The sequence below is a fragment of the Saccostrea cucullata genome, unplaced genomic scaffold, assembly GCF_032062105.1.
Source record: "Saccostrea cucullata isolate Sc308-1 unplaced genomic scaffold, CSIRO_AGI_Scuc_v1 ctg771, whole genome shotgun sequence".
NCBI lineage: Eukaryota > Metazoa > Mollusca > Bivalvia > Ostreida > Ostreidae > Saccostrea > Saccostrea cuccullata.
The window spans coordinates 87,501-103,329 of NW_026918025.1; the positions used below are offsets into that span (position 1 = coordinate 87,501).

Here is a 15,829-nt window from a genome sequence, read left to right on the forward strand (position 1 = left end):
AGGGGGATAATCATACTTCATGTAAGGAGTCACGAAATGAGATGAAATGGGTTGGTGGGTGGGGCAATTGTCCAAGACAGTGCTTCTGGTAGAGTCAGCGGCATTTAGCGGCATTTGTTCAGCACAGACCTTCTGGTAGAGTCAGCGGCATTTGTCCAAGACAGACCTTCTGGTAGAGTCAGCTGCATTTAGCGGCATTTGTCCAAGACAGACCTTCTGGTAGAGTCAGCGGCATTTAGCGGCATTTGTCCAAGACAGACCTTCTGGTAGAGTCAGCGGCATTTAGCGGCATTTCTCCAAAACAGACCTTCTGGTAGAGTCAGCTGCATTTGGCGGCATTTTTCCAAGACAGACCTTCTGGTAGAGTCAGCGGCATTTGGCGGCATTTGTCCAAGACAGACCTTCTGGTAGAGTCAGCGGCATTTAGCGGCATTTCTCCAAAACAGACCTTCTGGTAGAGTCAGCGGCATTTGTCCAAGACATACCTTCTGGTAGAGTCAGCGGCATTTAGCGGCATTTGTTCAAAAAAGACCTTCTGGTAGAGTCAGCGGCATTTAGCGGCATTTGTCCAAGACAGACCTTCTGGTAGAGTCAGCTGCATTTAGCGGCATTTGTTCAACACAGACCCTTTGGTAGAGTCAGCGGCATTTAGCGGCATTTGTTCAAGACAGACCTTCTGGTAGAGTCAGCGGCATTTGTTCAAAAAAGACCTTCTGGTAGAGTCAGCGGCATTTAGCGGCATTTCTCAAAGACAGTGCTCCTGATAACATTTAGAGAATTTGTTTAACAAGATGGAGTGCTCTAATTCCTTTCTCCTTTATTTTCAGTAAATTCCTTCATCTTGAAAAAGATGTAGGACCCAGGAATAAACAAATCCATAAAATAATACTGTTTTGTATAGATCATAGATAAAACAATCTTAATTACAATTTAATCTGTTGTTTTTCCATGGATTTAATGATATACAGTAATTTATGGAGAGATGGTTTACAATTTTATGTATGAAAGATACTTAAATAGTATAATATTTGTTTTTCCTTAATGGCAGGGACTTGCTCAATTAGTAATATTTATATTTTTTCATTTAGTTTGATGGTATTCCCATTATTATTAAAAAAAAATATTACCCCGGTAATTAAATATCAGTTTAAATTGTACAAATAATGTTTTGTACTTTGGTAGTATCTTTGAAAATAATTCAATTAACAGCTTTATCTTGGTCAGCACTAGCCATAAGTATCATGCTGATTAGCAATTTGCAGTTATTGATATCTTGCAGTCAGATACAGACAAAATTACCACCAATATAACAAAACAGAAGATGATTAGGGAAAAGGTGTTAAACATCTGGCTTCATGCATTTGATATTGCTCGATTATGTGATTATGACTATTAAATTTGAAGTACCCCATACATAACATATTAATTATTAAGTTATATTTATGAAAATTTGTCAAATAAAATACTAAATAAATAAAATAATGTAATTACTCCATAAATTATAGTAACAGAAGAAGCTCTACTTTGAGAATGTTTCAAAATTATCTCATTATAAGTAGCTGTGTCTTAATTTATTCAACAAATAAACCCTATGAGCATTGTATGTAACTGTGTTAAACTATTTTTATCAATAAAGTTAGAAAAAAAGACTTTCAGAGGCACATCATGCAAAGTTGAAATTATTTTTTTCAAGACCGATTTGTAAAAGTCCAGTAAAGGATTCTCTACAAAAATTTTCAATCAGGCCATAATTTTTTCTCATTAGCTTTTAAACCATATTTTACATGTTTTATAAGCATTATTTAATTTGGTTTTTAAAACAAATGTCCATGTCACATGAAATACCAAGACAAGTTTCATTAAACCAGCATTAAAGCAAGTAGCAACAAGCACATGACAGAAATTTAGTTTCATTTCCAGAATTATCTCAAATTAACATGCTCTGATTTTAAAGGAATACATTGTTTATTGATCTAATCATGCAGCTTATTCCGTAAAAGATATAGAACTGGGATAGGTTAACATTTTACAATCATGCAGCTTAAGCCATAATAAATAAATTGCTAGATTCTCATCCAATTTAAAAAAAAAAATCAAGGTGGGCGGGTGGCTTTTATTTTATACTTTTTATTTTTTCAATTTCACAGATTTTATCTACAATACCCGAATTAAAGTCATAGTAAAGGTTCAATTATCTCTTACTTCACATCATCACCAATCTTTTTCAACCAATGACCCTTGTTTAAAATATATACGTATTACAGCAATTACCATCTTTTCAGCCGTCAAAATCATGTTTAAAACGAAAGTAGAATGGTAGATGAATACCGATCCCGATGAGAATTAAGACGAAGAAAAACAGAAATAAGAAGGTATAAATTCAGAGTGGGCAGGGATGAGAATCTAGAAATATTTTTATTATGGCCAATATTCAGTAAAAGATATAAAATTCGGATAGGTTAAAATTCTGTAATCATGCAGCTTATTCCATAAAAGATATAAAATGCAGCTTATTCCGTAAAAAGATATAAGATGCACTATTAAATTCCATAAAAGATATAGAACTAGGAAAGGTTAACATTTTATATTCATGCAGCTTATTCCGTAAAAGATATAAAACTAGGATAGGTTAACATTTTGTAATCATGCAGTTTATTCCATAAAGATAAAAAACTGGGATAGGTTAACATTTTATAATCAATGCATGCAGCTTACTCCGAAAAAGATATAAAAACTGGGATAGGTTAGCAATTTGTAATGATGCAGCTTATTCAGTAAAAGATTTAAAATGCAGCTTACTCCGTAAAAGATATAAAACTGGGATACATTTTATAATCATGCAGCTTGTTCCGTAAAAGATTTAAAATGCTGCTTATTCCGTGAAAGATATAAAACTGGAATAGGTGAACATTTTAAAATCTGCAGCTTATTCCATAAAAGATATAAAATGCAGCTTATTCCGTGAAAGATATGAAACTGGGATAGGTTAACATTTTATAATCATGCAGTTTATTTCGTAAAAAATTTAATTAAAATGCAGCTTATTCCATAAAAGATATAAAAATGAGATAGGTTAACATTTTATAATCATGCAGCTTATTCCGTAAAAGATATAAAATGCAGCTTATTCCGTAAAAGATATAAAAATGGAATAGGTGAACATTTTAAAATCATGCAGCTTATTCCATAAAAGATTTTAAATGCAGCTTATTAGTCAGTGGATCGATTTATTATGCAAATTCTAACATTAATCATTCATGAAATTTCCAGAGTTATAGCCCTCAAATCACGTTCATATCAATTTTGAAAAATCGAAACAGTATGGTATTTGGTTTTTCATTTATACAGCCAGCAAACATTTCCATTTCCGGTAGTGAAATATACAATTTAGTTCACATGAAACGCTTCATACCGCTTCACACAACTTACTAGCTAAGTATATTAATTCAATTTTCAATCAAAACTCATAAGAATGACTTTTAACAATATTGGTGTATACTATCTTTTAATTTTACTTCCCCAAGCAGGTGAGCATGACCTAGGATCATTCTCATAGAGAATGCTGCTGACTCTACCAGAGGGTCTGTGTTGGACAAATACCGCTGAATTTACCAGAGGGTCTGTCTTGGACAAATGCCGCTAAATGCCGCTGACTTTACCAGAAGGTCTCTCTTGGACAAGTGCCGGTAAATGCTGCTGACTCTACCAGAGGGTCTGTCTTGGACAAATGCCGCTAAATGCCGCTGACTCTACCAGAAGGTCTGTCTTGGACAAATGCCCCTAAATGCCGCTGACTCTACCAGAAGGTCTGTGTTGGACAAATGCCGCTAAATGCCGCTGACTCTACCAGAAGGTCTGTCTTGGACAAATGCCGCTAAATGCTGCTGACTCTACCAGAGGGTCTGTTTTGGACAAATGCCGCCAAATGCAGCTGACTCTACCAGAAGGTCTGTCTTAGACAAATGCCGCCAAATGCCACTGACTTTACCAGAGGGTCTCTATTGGACAAATGCCGCTAAATGCAGCTGACTCTATCAGAAGGTCTTTCTTGGACAAATGCCGCTAAATGCCGCTGACTCTACCAGAAGGTCTGTCTTGGACAAATGCCGCTAAAAGCCGCTGACTCTACCAGAGGATCTGTGCTGGACAAATGCCGCTAAATGCCGCTGACTCTACCAGAAGGTCTCTTGGAGAAATGCCGCTAAATACCGCTGACTCTACCAGAAGGTCTGCCTTGGACAAATGCCGCTAAATGCCGCTGACTCTACCAGAAGGTCTGTCTTAGACAAATGCCGCTAAATGCCACTGACTTTACCAGAAGGTCTCTCTTGGACAAATGCCGCTAAATGCCGCTGACTCTACCAGAAGGTCTGTCTTGGACTCTACCAGAAGGTCTGTCTTGGACAAATGCCGCTAAATGCAGCTGACTCTACCAGAAGGTCTGTCTTGGACAAATGCCGCTAAATGCCGCTGACTTTACCAGAAGGTCTCTCTTAGACAAATGCTGCTAAATGCAGCTGCCTCTACCAGAGGGTCTGTGTTGGACAAATGCCGCTAAATGCCGTTGACTCTACCAGAACGTCTGTGTTGGACAAATGCCGCTAAATGCCGCTGACTCTACCAGAAGGTCTGTTTTGGACAAATGCCGCTGACTCTACCAGCAGGTCTATGTTGAACAAATGCCGCTAAATGCCGCTGACTCTACCAGAGGGTCTGTCTTGGACAAATGCAGCTGACTCTACCAGAAGGTCTGTGTTGGACAAATTCCGCTAAATGCCGCTGACTCTACCAGAAGGTCTATGTTGAACAAATGCCGCTAAATGCCGCTGACTCTACCAGAGGGTCTGTCTTGGACAAATGCAGCTGACTCTACCAAAAGGTGTGTCCTGGTATGATGATGTTGGCTATGATTTTCGTGACTTCTTACATGAAGGAATAGCCAAGTAAATCAAAGTTCCAAAGTTTTCACCGTAGTAAATCAAAGTTCCAAAGTTTTAACTTTGGTACTATAGTTAACTATATTAAACTATAGTTAACTATAGTTTACTATAGTATTTATTTGTTAGGGAAAAAAATTAAAACTTATGTGGAAGCATTCTAGAATAATGTTTATTCTAAATGGTTAAAACCATGGCCCCGGATGTTGGGCGGGGCCACAACAGGGAATCCAAGTTTTACATAGAAATACAGTTATAGAAAAAAATCTCTAAAAATCTTCTACCCAAGAACCACTGCCCCAGAAAAGCTGAAACTTATGTGGAAGCATTCTGGGGTAGAATATCTGAAGGCCTGTGATTGAAATATATTGGAAATATCTTGTAAAACCACTGGGCTGAAACTTATGTCGAAACATCATGGGGTAAAGTACTCTAAGAGTATAAATTGTTAAAATAATGATCCATGGGGGTACATGTAGGCCAGGGCCACAGAAATGAATACAAGTTTTACATATACAAATATACAGGAAAAATCTCTTAAAATCTTCTTCTCAAGAACCACATGGGCAGAAAAGCTGTAACTTATGTGGAAGCATCCTGAGGTAGAGTAGATTCTAAATTGTACAGATCATGACCCCCGGGGAAGAGTGTGGCCACATTAGGTAAAACGGGGGGGGGGGGGAGGGGGGATCTGGTAAAGAACAACATAATTTATGTATTTATTGAAGTTATCAATCGAATACTTGTTTATCCAGTGGTTTGAATTATGAAGAGTGTCAATCTTATTGGTTAAAGTATTTATAGAATAGAGTCTAGTATTCTGTTATTTAAAAGCACACACGCTTTACCATATGTAAAAGTTAAACGCCTTTCGAGGGCTCTCTCTCTATCTCAGTGCAGCCAGACTTCCACCCGCCCTTATAAGTATCTTTGTTTTTATTGATAATATGTTTTTGTTTTGTAGACAAAGGGTATGAGTTGTGAAGAAGGAAATTTGTATAATATTAAACGGCACTTACAAGATCGCGTCTGTACCTATGTACATGTTGTTATTTATTTTATAAATTATTTATTTTCGTTTAAGTGTAAACAAATAAGAACATAAGGCTAAAGTTACACAGGTGAGCAATGTGGCCGATAGGCTCTTGTGAAGATGTTGTACGATCTCCCTCCCCACTTTTTGCCGTGAGGTCAAACAACAAGCATTCGAAAGAAATGTTACGAAAGGTTAGAGCCCCCACTCCTACTTTAATAGAATTCAAGGTGTGGTGCACAGCTAGGTTGCTTTTTGTTTTAGTTTTTTGTGTTTCTTTTTTGTAATTTGTATGTAATCTCTTAGTGGTTGCCCCCTTTGAAAACCGTTGCTACGAGCATGAAGTGCCTGTTTCGTGGATAATGGGGCACCGAACCTGGACCCCCCCTTTTAAAAATGGCTGCCCCTGGGATATGTTGGTATAGGAAGCCGTACCGCCTACAGGCCAAGGCATGCACCCGGCTGTCATGCCGTTGGGCAGACAATTTGGATCCTCGTACTTCGTGTAGGGTTGGGGGTTACCCCGGACAAGGGGGTTAATTATTTACTATATGTATATAGCGGGAGAGAGCATATTGCCTTCCGTCACACAGCTTTTGCTGGATTAATGTCAGACCATATGGGAGGGGTTTACCCCTGGGTGTCCCTCTACACCTTCGCCCGGCCAGAACACTCACATCCCCTTTGGGAAGGGTAATGTGTTGCATGGTATGTCAAGAAAAGAGGTTAAGATAATCGGTGGATTTCTGGACTCCTCTTTAGGTAGCCTGTGTAGGTATATCATTGTGGATTGAGGCTCAACTGATAACACTGGGGGCTGTAACCCATGTATACACGAATATAAATGTAGTGAGGTCCCTTGAAAATCCTTACTCTTTAAGCCATGCGCATAAAGGCTTTAACCAGCTTGTCCTTAGAAACCCAGCTAACATAGGGGGACCCTGCTACCGTTGGTAATAGACCAAACCCATTGGGTGAAGTAATACCATGTTTTCCTTCACTGAAAGAAAAACCTAGTGAATTTAACTAGTGTGTTTCGTAAAGCGTTGGTCGTGGTTAGTAAACTTTCAGTTTACTAGTTAAGATAGTGAGTTGTGGAGTGGGGGTCGTATAGATACTTAGATACCTAGTGAAAGTTACTCATCACTTCTAAATTTACTAATATTATCTAGTAAATATACTAATATCTGGTAAAACTACTATTAAGGTAGTGATTGTATGGACAGTGAATCTACTAGTTTTCTTCGTGACATTAACTATTTATTTTTTTTTTTTACAGTGTTATTCCCTTGAGTCCACTTAGGTTTTTAAAGTAAAAAAAAAAGTTTACCAATCTATTTTGATATTTTTTTCGAAAAATCTTACGTTTTCCAGGATTTTTAAAGATTTTGATATTTATGTTCCAGAAAAATAACTCAGAATCGGCGATAATACGAAAACTGAAAATTCGCCGCCACTTCCCGGAGGTGGCATTTTCGGGTCAATTTTCGATACTTACGAACCGAAATAAATTTCAAATTAAACTTACAATTTATTAATAGTACAATACGTTTAGCACTTACCAACATCCTTATTTATGGTTTATTTATAAAAAAATATACAAACCGATGTAAACATTTCACCAGACTGTCGAGACTTGTTTTTATTTCAAGAAGTTTAAAATCTTTTCAGTCCTGTATCGAAATGTGAAGTGTAGCCTCTTTTTATCGATATTGGTGAGTACTAAAGCACTGTGCTATTGATGAATTCTGAATAAAGCATTGTGTTCGGTTCACAATTTTCGAAAATCAACTCTGGTTGGAGACGGCCAAATTTCATATTTTCGTAATGGCGCCGGTTCTGACGCTTTCCTGGCACCTAAAATATCAAAATCGTACAACGCCTAGAGAAAGCCAGCTTTTTCGGACTATATTGACATTAACCTTTGTTTTTTTCTGTATTTAATCTAATTTTAGGGGAGTCTTCCTAGAAAACCAAGGTCGAAAAATATAGACATTAAAACGCTTAAAAGGGATCTTAAAAAACTTCGGGAATTCACCGACATCGAACAAAAAAGTATTGAAGATCAAGATAAAGAAATTTTAGAGAGATTAAAAAGCATTGGCAAACAAGAGGCAATCATTGCAAAGAAAGAGAAAACCATTGTGGATAAAGAAAACTTTATTGGAGATGAAGTAAAAATCATCGAAGCGCATGAAAGAAAACCTGAAAACCAAGAAGAGAATATTGAGGAGCAAGAGCGAAACATTGTCGACCAGGAGAAACGCGTTGACGATCAAGAAAAAAAAGTTGATCATCAAGAAATAATCCTTAATGAGCATGAGAAAACAATTGAAAAGAAAAAGGACAATATTGATAAACAATTATTTTATATAAAAGAAAAAAGGAACACTGTTGTTGAAGTGTTGAAATGCCTGAAGGAAGACAACGATGAAAATGAATTAGCAAAAAGCCCAGAAGAACAAAATGTCATTAGAATGAAAGAGAACAAAAATCTTGATGAAGAGAGAAGCCTAAGATTTGAAATTAAAGACATCGATAAGCAGGAAAAGAAACTCAAAGAGCAACAATCTGTCATTGAACAGCAAAAAAGAGAAATTGATAAACAAAAAAAATATATTGCAAACATAAGATATTTCATCATATGTCATAGGGAAAATATAGAAAATCAACGAAATGTTATTGAAAGGGTGAAAAAACATCGTTTGGGATGGAAATCCTATACTAAAGTCATCAATAAGGTAAAAAAGGTTTTATATTCTTTTATTTGCTTACATGCACTTTCATCTTCATAGGCGTCAGATCCGTAAGGGGGGGCTAGGGGGTCGCGCTTAGCCCCCCCCCCTCTTTTTTTGCAAAAATAGATATTATATAGGCATTAGAAATTAAGATTCACCCTCTCTTGTTGGTTTAGCCCCCACCCCCACCCCCGTCCACTTTCAATTTGCTTCCGACTCCCATGATCTTTATAACCATCATTAATGATGCATTCTTTCTATTAAGGTTGACAGGATTGGAATTCCAAATCTTATGAATTTTGCAGTAGCAATGATGGTAACTATCGGATAACCCTCATAAACAAGTACTATGAAGTATAATGCGATTAGAAATTGAATGTACATGTTTTATACTTTTCAAAACGTCAATCTACTTTTCGAATCATGTGCTTTTTATTAAAAGTTTTTATATCATAAAAATATATCAAATCAAATGCATTTCTCAATTTGTACATCATCTTCATTTTTTTAGATTCTTGCGGCTGTTTTGATGACGTGGAGTAACTTACTAGAAAAAAACAGAACTTGTGAAAGAGAAGAAGCACTTACATCACTCAATATAAATGTTTCGTTTCCATGTAAATACCAGGATGTCAGAGAAAAATTGGAAAGCATTACACAAATAGGACTTGCGTCATTGTGCTTTAGTATCGTCTTTCTTTGTGTTGGTTTTGGTTTCAGGTTTATGTCCCCCGGGGGTCCTTTAGTATTCCGATTAGTATTTGTAGTCTTTGTAAGTATACATAATTATACATTCTCTCTCTCTTAGAAAAACAGAATTGAATTCAAGAAAAAATTGATCTTTTAAAAAATCTGCATTACATTATTATCCTTTAATAAAATATTGTCACATAATTTTTTGAGTAAAAAAATCTATCATGTGGCTCTTGACGAAAGATGTTACATGTACTAAATAATATATACGAGGGCCGTTCAAAAATTACGCGAACTTGTTGCACAGAAAAAATATTTGACGACATAATCGGGCAAAATGTCACACATAATATAAAAGAATCTTTACTTATATGGTCTTAAAAATTTCATATCAAAATGTTGTAAATTGGTATCAATTTTGAGTGATTTTTCAGGACATATCATTAAGTCACGTAGCAGCAAAATCTTAGACGTCACGGGCATTATAAAAAAAAAATGCTGTTGAGCTTTCTTTTTAACATTTTCCCAAGAGTACCTGTGCAGTTTGAATTACCTTATCTACTCAACATCCAAACACCATTTCTTGTCAAGCTTAAAATCTATTTAACAAGAAAAGAATATTCTTTTTTGTTTTAAAACCAAAAACTGCAGGTATTTATGAGATATAGTGTGATATTGGTGACTCTCAATCATGTTCTTGACATTCCGGATAAAGTTTTCGTCGATAATCTTCTTCCCGTCCTCCCGTATAGCCTTTTCACAGAAGTCTAACGGTCTAAAATTTCAATTTGCTTTTTGTGGACGAATGTCACGAATACCTTAGTTAACTACATGTTTTATCATGCATATTTTGGATCTATGTTGGCGATATCTCGAGCATTACACATAATTTAACAAAAGTGTGGTGCGCCGTCATTTCAGGAGACGTCATTTTCACCGTCGTTTTCACGGGAATCGCATCAGAGAAAAATCACTATATTTCTGTTAGGACTTCAAATATCACGTCAGAAATCTCAATGCATAATAATAGAACAATTTAAAGATACATTTGAGAAAATTGTCGAAAACTATCAAGAATTATAGAAAATTAATGAGTTAAATTTTGGATTCCGCATGCTTTTGCTTTAAATTTTTTGTCGTGCTCCGTACCTCTCCATCAGCGATATCAACATACAGATAATTTTAGTAGAATTTTTTTAAAATACAGAATTTTTGCACAAAATTTATTGGAATCTGTAAGGTACATATCTCTATCAAGTTTCATAACCATATGACGCCTGTAAGAGTATATAGCACAGTCCGCGTAATTTTTGAACGGCCCTCGTATATTGTAATAACTTTATGTCTAATTTATCATCTTAAATGCAGCTAAAATGGTATTAACGTGTAAAATATATTTGAGCTTGCAAGCTTTAAACCCTAGTTTAAATAAGGTATTTGATAATTTAGATATTTTGAAGGTCCATAAACTAATATTTATGATGTATCTTGATATATTGTATTTCTCTTTTCAATTCAATGTAAAAGCGTTCATACTGCAATTGAAAATATTTTGTTCACTAAATAAATTCTTTATCATCATTAAACATATATTAAGTGAATCAGCAATGATGGTTTTAGCTTATGTTTTTTTTAGATTGCTCTTGATGCAATTACATTTTCTTGTTTACTTCTGCCAAGATATGAAGCACTTGTTGGCTTTCAAGAAAATCAAACAGAAACGGTGAGTTTCCTTCATGCTTACTCTCAGGAATAAGATTCCATATCTTAGTAAGCATTTTATACGTGTTTAAATTATTGATTTTATAATTTTGGTTATCAAGGATTATGGAAAATTAAAGCGAGTTATGTTCGACTCACTGCAACAGACATACATCTCTGATGATATCTCCAATTTAAATACTATGTCAGATAGATGGAACCATTTCTTTATTAAGGTAAGTTACTTTGTCAAGGACTTTATAAAATAAGTAAAAAATTATACAGTCATGTGAAAAATCCTTTAAAAAATATATTTGATACACTTTGGAAATTGCTTCTAAAGAATGGTACTTTAGCTCACCTGAAGCGAAGGCTCAAGTAAGCTTTTCTGATCAAATGCCTTCGTTGTAAACTTTTCACATTTTCATCTTCTTAAAGCTTAACAAGATTCGAAAAAGGAACGTGTCCGTATGTTTTGTTCCCGATTCTCGCTACTCTGCAGACCCCAATATAAAGACCGGGACTTAGTCACTGGTCAGTCGACACCGGTGTAGAGGGACGTATGCTTTACAGCACTCGATAGCGAGAATTATAACGTAATACTTCGTCTAATGCAGGAACGTAAGACACCCCCAAAAATAACAATTATAGTTGTACAGGTGAGTGCAGTATACAAACAACACAAATAAACGTGACTGCTATAAAATGTAAACTAAGGTAATGCAAGATAACCAGCACGAACAAGGGTCGAAATTCCACGCCGATACCCGTGACAATAAAGAAGTCAGGTGTGACGAATGCGACAAGTATACCCTAGTGTTGATGTATCGTACATAATTATATCGAAAATAGCGTATGCCTATTTAGCTCACCTGAGCCGAATGCTCAAGTTAGCTTTTCATCACATTTTGTCCGTCGTCCGTCCGTCCGTCTAGCTGTCTGTCTGTCCGTCCGTAAACTTTTCACATTTTTGACTTCTTCTTAAGAACTATTGGGATAATTTTGACCAAACTTGGTACAAAGCATCCCTGGGTGTAGGTTCGGGTTTAAATTCTTAAAATGAAGGGCCAAGTCTTCTCCAAAGGGGAGATAAGCAAGAAAGTCAAAAATAGGGTGGGGTTATTATAAAATCTTCTTCAAAAGAACCACTGGGCCAGAAAAGCTTAAACTTATATGGAAGCATCCTGGGATAGTGTAGATTCTAAATTGTTCAAATCATGACCCCCAGGGTTGGGCGGGACCACTATAGGGAATCAAAGTTTTACATAGAAATATATAGAATTTTTTTTTTTAAAATCTTCTTCTCAAGAACCACTGGGCCAGAAAAGCTGAAACTTATGTGGAAGCATCCTGGGAAAGTGTAGATTCTAAATTGTTCAAACCATGACCCCTGGGGATAGGACAGGGCCATTATTTGGGAATCATAATAGGTTATTACAAGGGGGACATCTGGTAAAGAACAGCATGGTCATAGCTACTCAGATGAGCGATGTGGCCCATGGGCCTCTTGTTACGAGTTGTGTTCAGCTTTAAGAAACACTAGGCCAGTTTCAACCAAAGTTGCCACAAAGTGTCCTTAGGTGAATGGGATTCAAGTTTGCTAAAATGAAGAATCACCCCCCTCTTCCAAGGGAGATAATAATGAATAAGTGAAAAATTAATGGCATCTTTAAAAATCTTCTCAAGAACCACTGGGCCAGGAAAGGTGAAACTCAATTGGAAGCATCCTCAGTTAGTGTAGATTCAAGTTTGTGCAAATCATGACTCCCGGGGGTAGGGTGGGGCCACAATGGGGAATCAAAGATTAAATCTTCTTCTAAAGAACCACTGGGCCAGGGAAGATAAAACTTATTATGTAGAAGCACCCCCTGATAGCGTAGAATCAAGTTTGTTAAAAATCATGACCCCCGGGGCCACAACGGAAAATCAAAATTTTACATAGGGATATAAAGGAAAAGTCTTAAAAATCTTCTTCTCGAAAACATCTGTGTCAGGAATGATAAAACTTATGTGAAACTATCCTCAGGCAGTGTAGAATCAAGTTTTACAAATCATGACCCCAGGGGATAAAACACGCCACAATGAAAAATCAGTTTTACGTAGGAACATATAGGAAAAATTTTTAAAATTGTTGTTTTGGAAAAAAGCAAAGCCATGATTGGTCATTTTAAATGGAAGTTCCATCAGGTAGTTTGAATCAAATTTGTTCAAATCATGACGTGGTGGGTGTTAGGGGGTGTAGGGTAGGCCACAATAAATGATCTCAGTTTTTTTTAAAGGAATCTATAGGAAAAAATCTTCTACTCGTGAGAAGAAAACACTTGCTGTGGCCTTCAACACGGCATTTAGATGTATCGACGAGGTATTGTCAATTAACAATGATAAATTCAATTCCTACGTCGATACGATATATCCTGGAAAGCTTGAGATAAAAGATACCACAGAGTCTCACACATCTGCTTCATACTTGGATATTTTACTTGAAAATAGAGTTATTGGTAATCTAACAGCCAAACTATATGATAAACGTGATGACTTTAACTTTTTTAGCTCAGCTGAGCCGAAGCCTCTAGTGAGCTTTTCTGATCACATTTTGTCCGGCGTCCGTCTGTCTAGTTGTCCGTCTCTCTGTCTGTCTGTAAACTTTTCAAATTTTCGACTTCTTCTCAAGAACCGCTGGGCCAATTTCAACCAAACTTGCCACAAATCATCCTTGGGTAAGAGGGATTCAAGTTTGTTCAAATGAAGGGCCACGCCCTCATTCAAAGGGAGATAATTGGGAATGAATGAAAATTTGGTGGTATGTTTTAAAAATATTCTTCTCAAGAACCACTAAGCCAGGAAAGATGAAACTTATGGGGAAACATCCTCAGGTAGTGTAGATTTAAATTTGTTCAAATCATGACCACAGGGGATTAAACAGGCCACAATGAAAAATCAGTTTTACGTAGGAACATATAGGAAAAATCTTTAAAATTATTGTTTTGGAAAAAAGCAAAGCCATGATTGGTCATTTTTAAATGGAAGTTCCATCAGGTAGTTTGAATCAAATTTGTTCAAATCATGACGTGGTGGGTGTTAGGGGGTGTAGGGTAGGCCACAATAAATGATCTCAGTTTTTTTAAAGGAATCTATAGGAAAAAATCCTCCTCTCGTGAGAAGAAGAAAACACTTGCTGTGGCCTTCAACACGACATTTAGATATATCGACGAGGTATTGTCAATTAACAATGATAAATTCAATTCCTACGTCGATATGATATATCCTGGAGAGCTTGAGATAAAAGATACCACAGAGTCTCATACATCTGCTTCATACTTGGATATTTTACTTGAAAATAGAGTTATTGGTAATCTAACAGCCAAACTATATGATAAACGTGATGACTTTAACTTTTTTAGCTCAGCTGAGCCGAAGCCTCTAGTGAGCTTTTCTGATCACATTTTGTCCGGCGTCCGTCTGTCTAGCTGTCCGTCTCTCTGTCTGTCTGTAAACTTTTCAAATTTTCGACTTCTTCTCAAGAACCGCTGGGCCAATTTCAACCAAACTTGCCACAAATCATCCTTGGGTAAGAGGGATTCAAGTTTGTTCAAATGAAGGGCCACGCCCTCATTCAAAGGGAGATAATTGGGAATTAATGAAAATTTGGTGGTATGTTTTAAAAATATTCTTCTCAAGAACCACTATGCCAGGAAAGATGAAACTTATGGGGAAACATCCTCAGGTAGTGTAGATTTAAATTTGTTCAAATCATGATCCCTGGGTGTAGGGCGGGGCCACAACGGCCGACGAAATTTTTACATAGAAATATATAGGAAAATTCTTTAAAAAATCTTCTTCTTAAAAATAAGTAAGCCATAATTGATCATATTTATATGGAACATCCTCAGATAGTGTAGATTCAAATTTGTTCAAATCATGACCCCGGCTGGTTGGGCGGGGCCACAATGGCCGACCAAAGTTTTACATGGAAATATATAGGAAAATACTTTAAAAATCTTCTTCTTAAGAAAAGCATCGCCATATTGGAAGCATCCGCAGGTAGTGTTGATTCAAGTTTGTTCAAAACATGAACCCCCCCCCCCCCCCCCAGGGTAGGGCGGGGCCACAATGGCCGACTAAAGTTTTACATAGAAATTTATAGGAAAATTCTTTGAAAATCTTCTCAAAAATAGCAAAGCAACAATTGATCATATTTATATGGAAGCATCCCCAGGTTATGTACAGCTGTATATTCAAATTTGTTAAAATCATGACCCCGGGGGTAGGGCGGGGCCAAAATGGCCGATCAAAGTTTTACAGAGAAATATATAGGAATAAAAAAAAAAATCTTTTTCTCAAGAATTACAAAGCCATTATTGATTATATTTATATGGAAGCATCCTCAGGTAGCGTAGATTCAAGTTTGTTCAAATTATGATCCCCCGGGGTAGGGCAGGTTCAAATTTGTTCAAATCATGACCCCGGTGGTAGGGCGGGGCCAATATGGCCGATCAAAGTTTTACATAGAAATATATAGGAATTTTTTTTAAAAAATCTTTTTCTCAAGAATTACAAAGCCATTATTGAAGCATCCTCAGGTAGTATAGATTAAAGTTTGTTCAAATCATGACCACCAGGGGGTAGGGCGGGGCCAAAATGGCTGATCAAATTTTTACATAGAAATATATTGGAATTTTTGAAAAAATCATCTTCTTAAGAATAGCAAAACCATGATTGGTCATGGG

At 36.4% G+C, this 15,829-nt stretch overlaps 1 protein-coding gene across 1 annotated transcript in view; it reads left to right on the top strand.

Moving 5' to 3' along the window:
* The window catches only part of LOC134236119 (golgin subfamily A member 6-like protein 6), a gene marked incomplete at its 3' end in the record, with an annotated part of 50,081 nt that overhangs the window by 5,579 nt on the left and 28,673 nt on the right, over positions 1 to 15,829 (top strand). Inside the window, exons 2-6 of the mRNA XM_062718325.1 lie at positions 7,926 to 8,711; positions 8,974 to 9,024; positions 9,220 to 9,480; positions 11,038 to 11,124; positions 11,225 to 11,338. Of these exons, the coding sequence (XP_062574309.1) occupies positions 7,926 to 8,711; positions 8,974 to 9,024; positions 9,220 to 9,480; positions 11,038 to 11,124; positions 11,225 to 11,338 (1,299 nt within the window). The remainder of the gene's footprint in view (positions 1 to 7,925; positions 8,712 to 8,973; positions 9,025 to 9,219; positions 9,481 to 11,037; positions 11,125 to 11,224; positions 11,339 to 15,829) is intronic.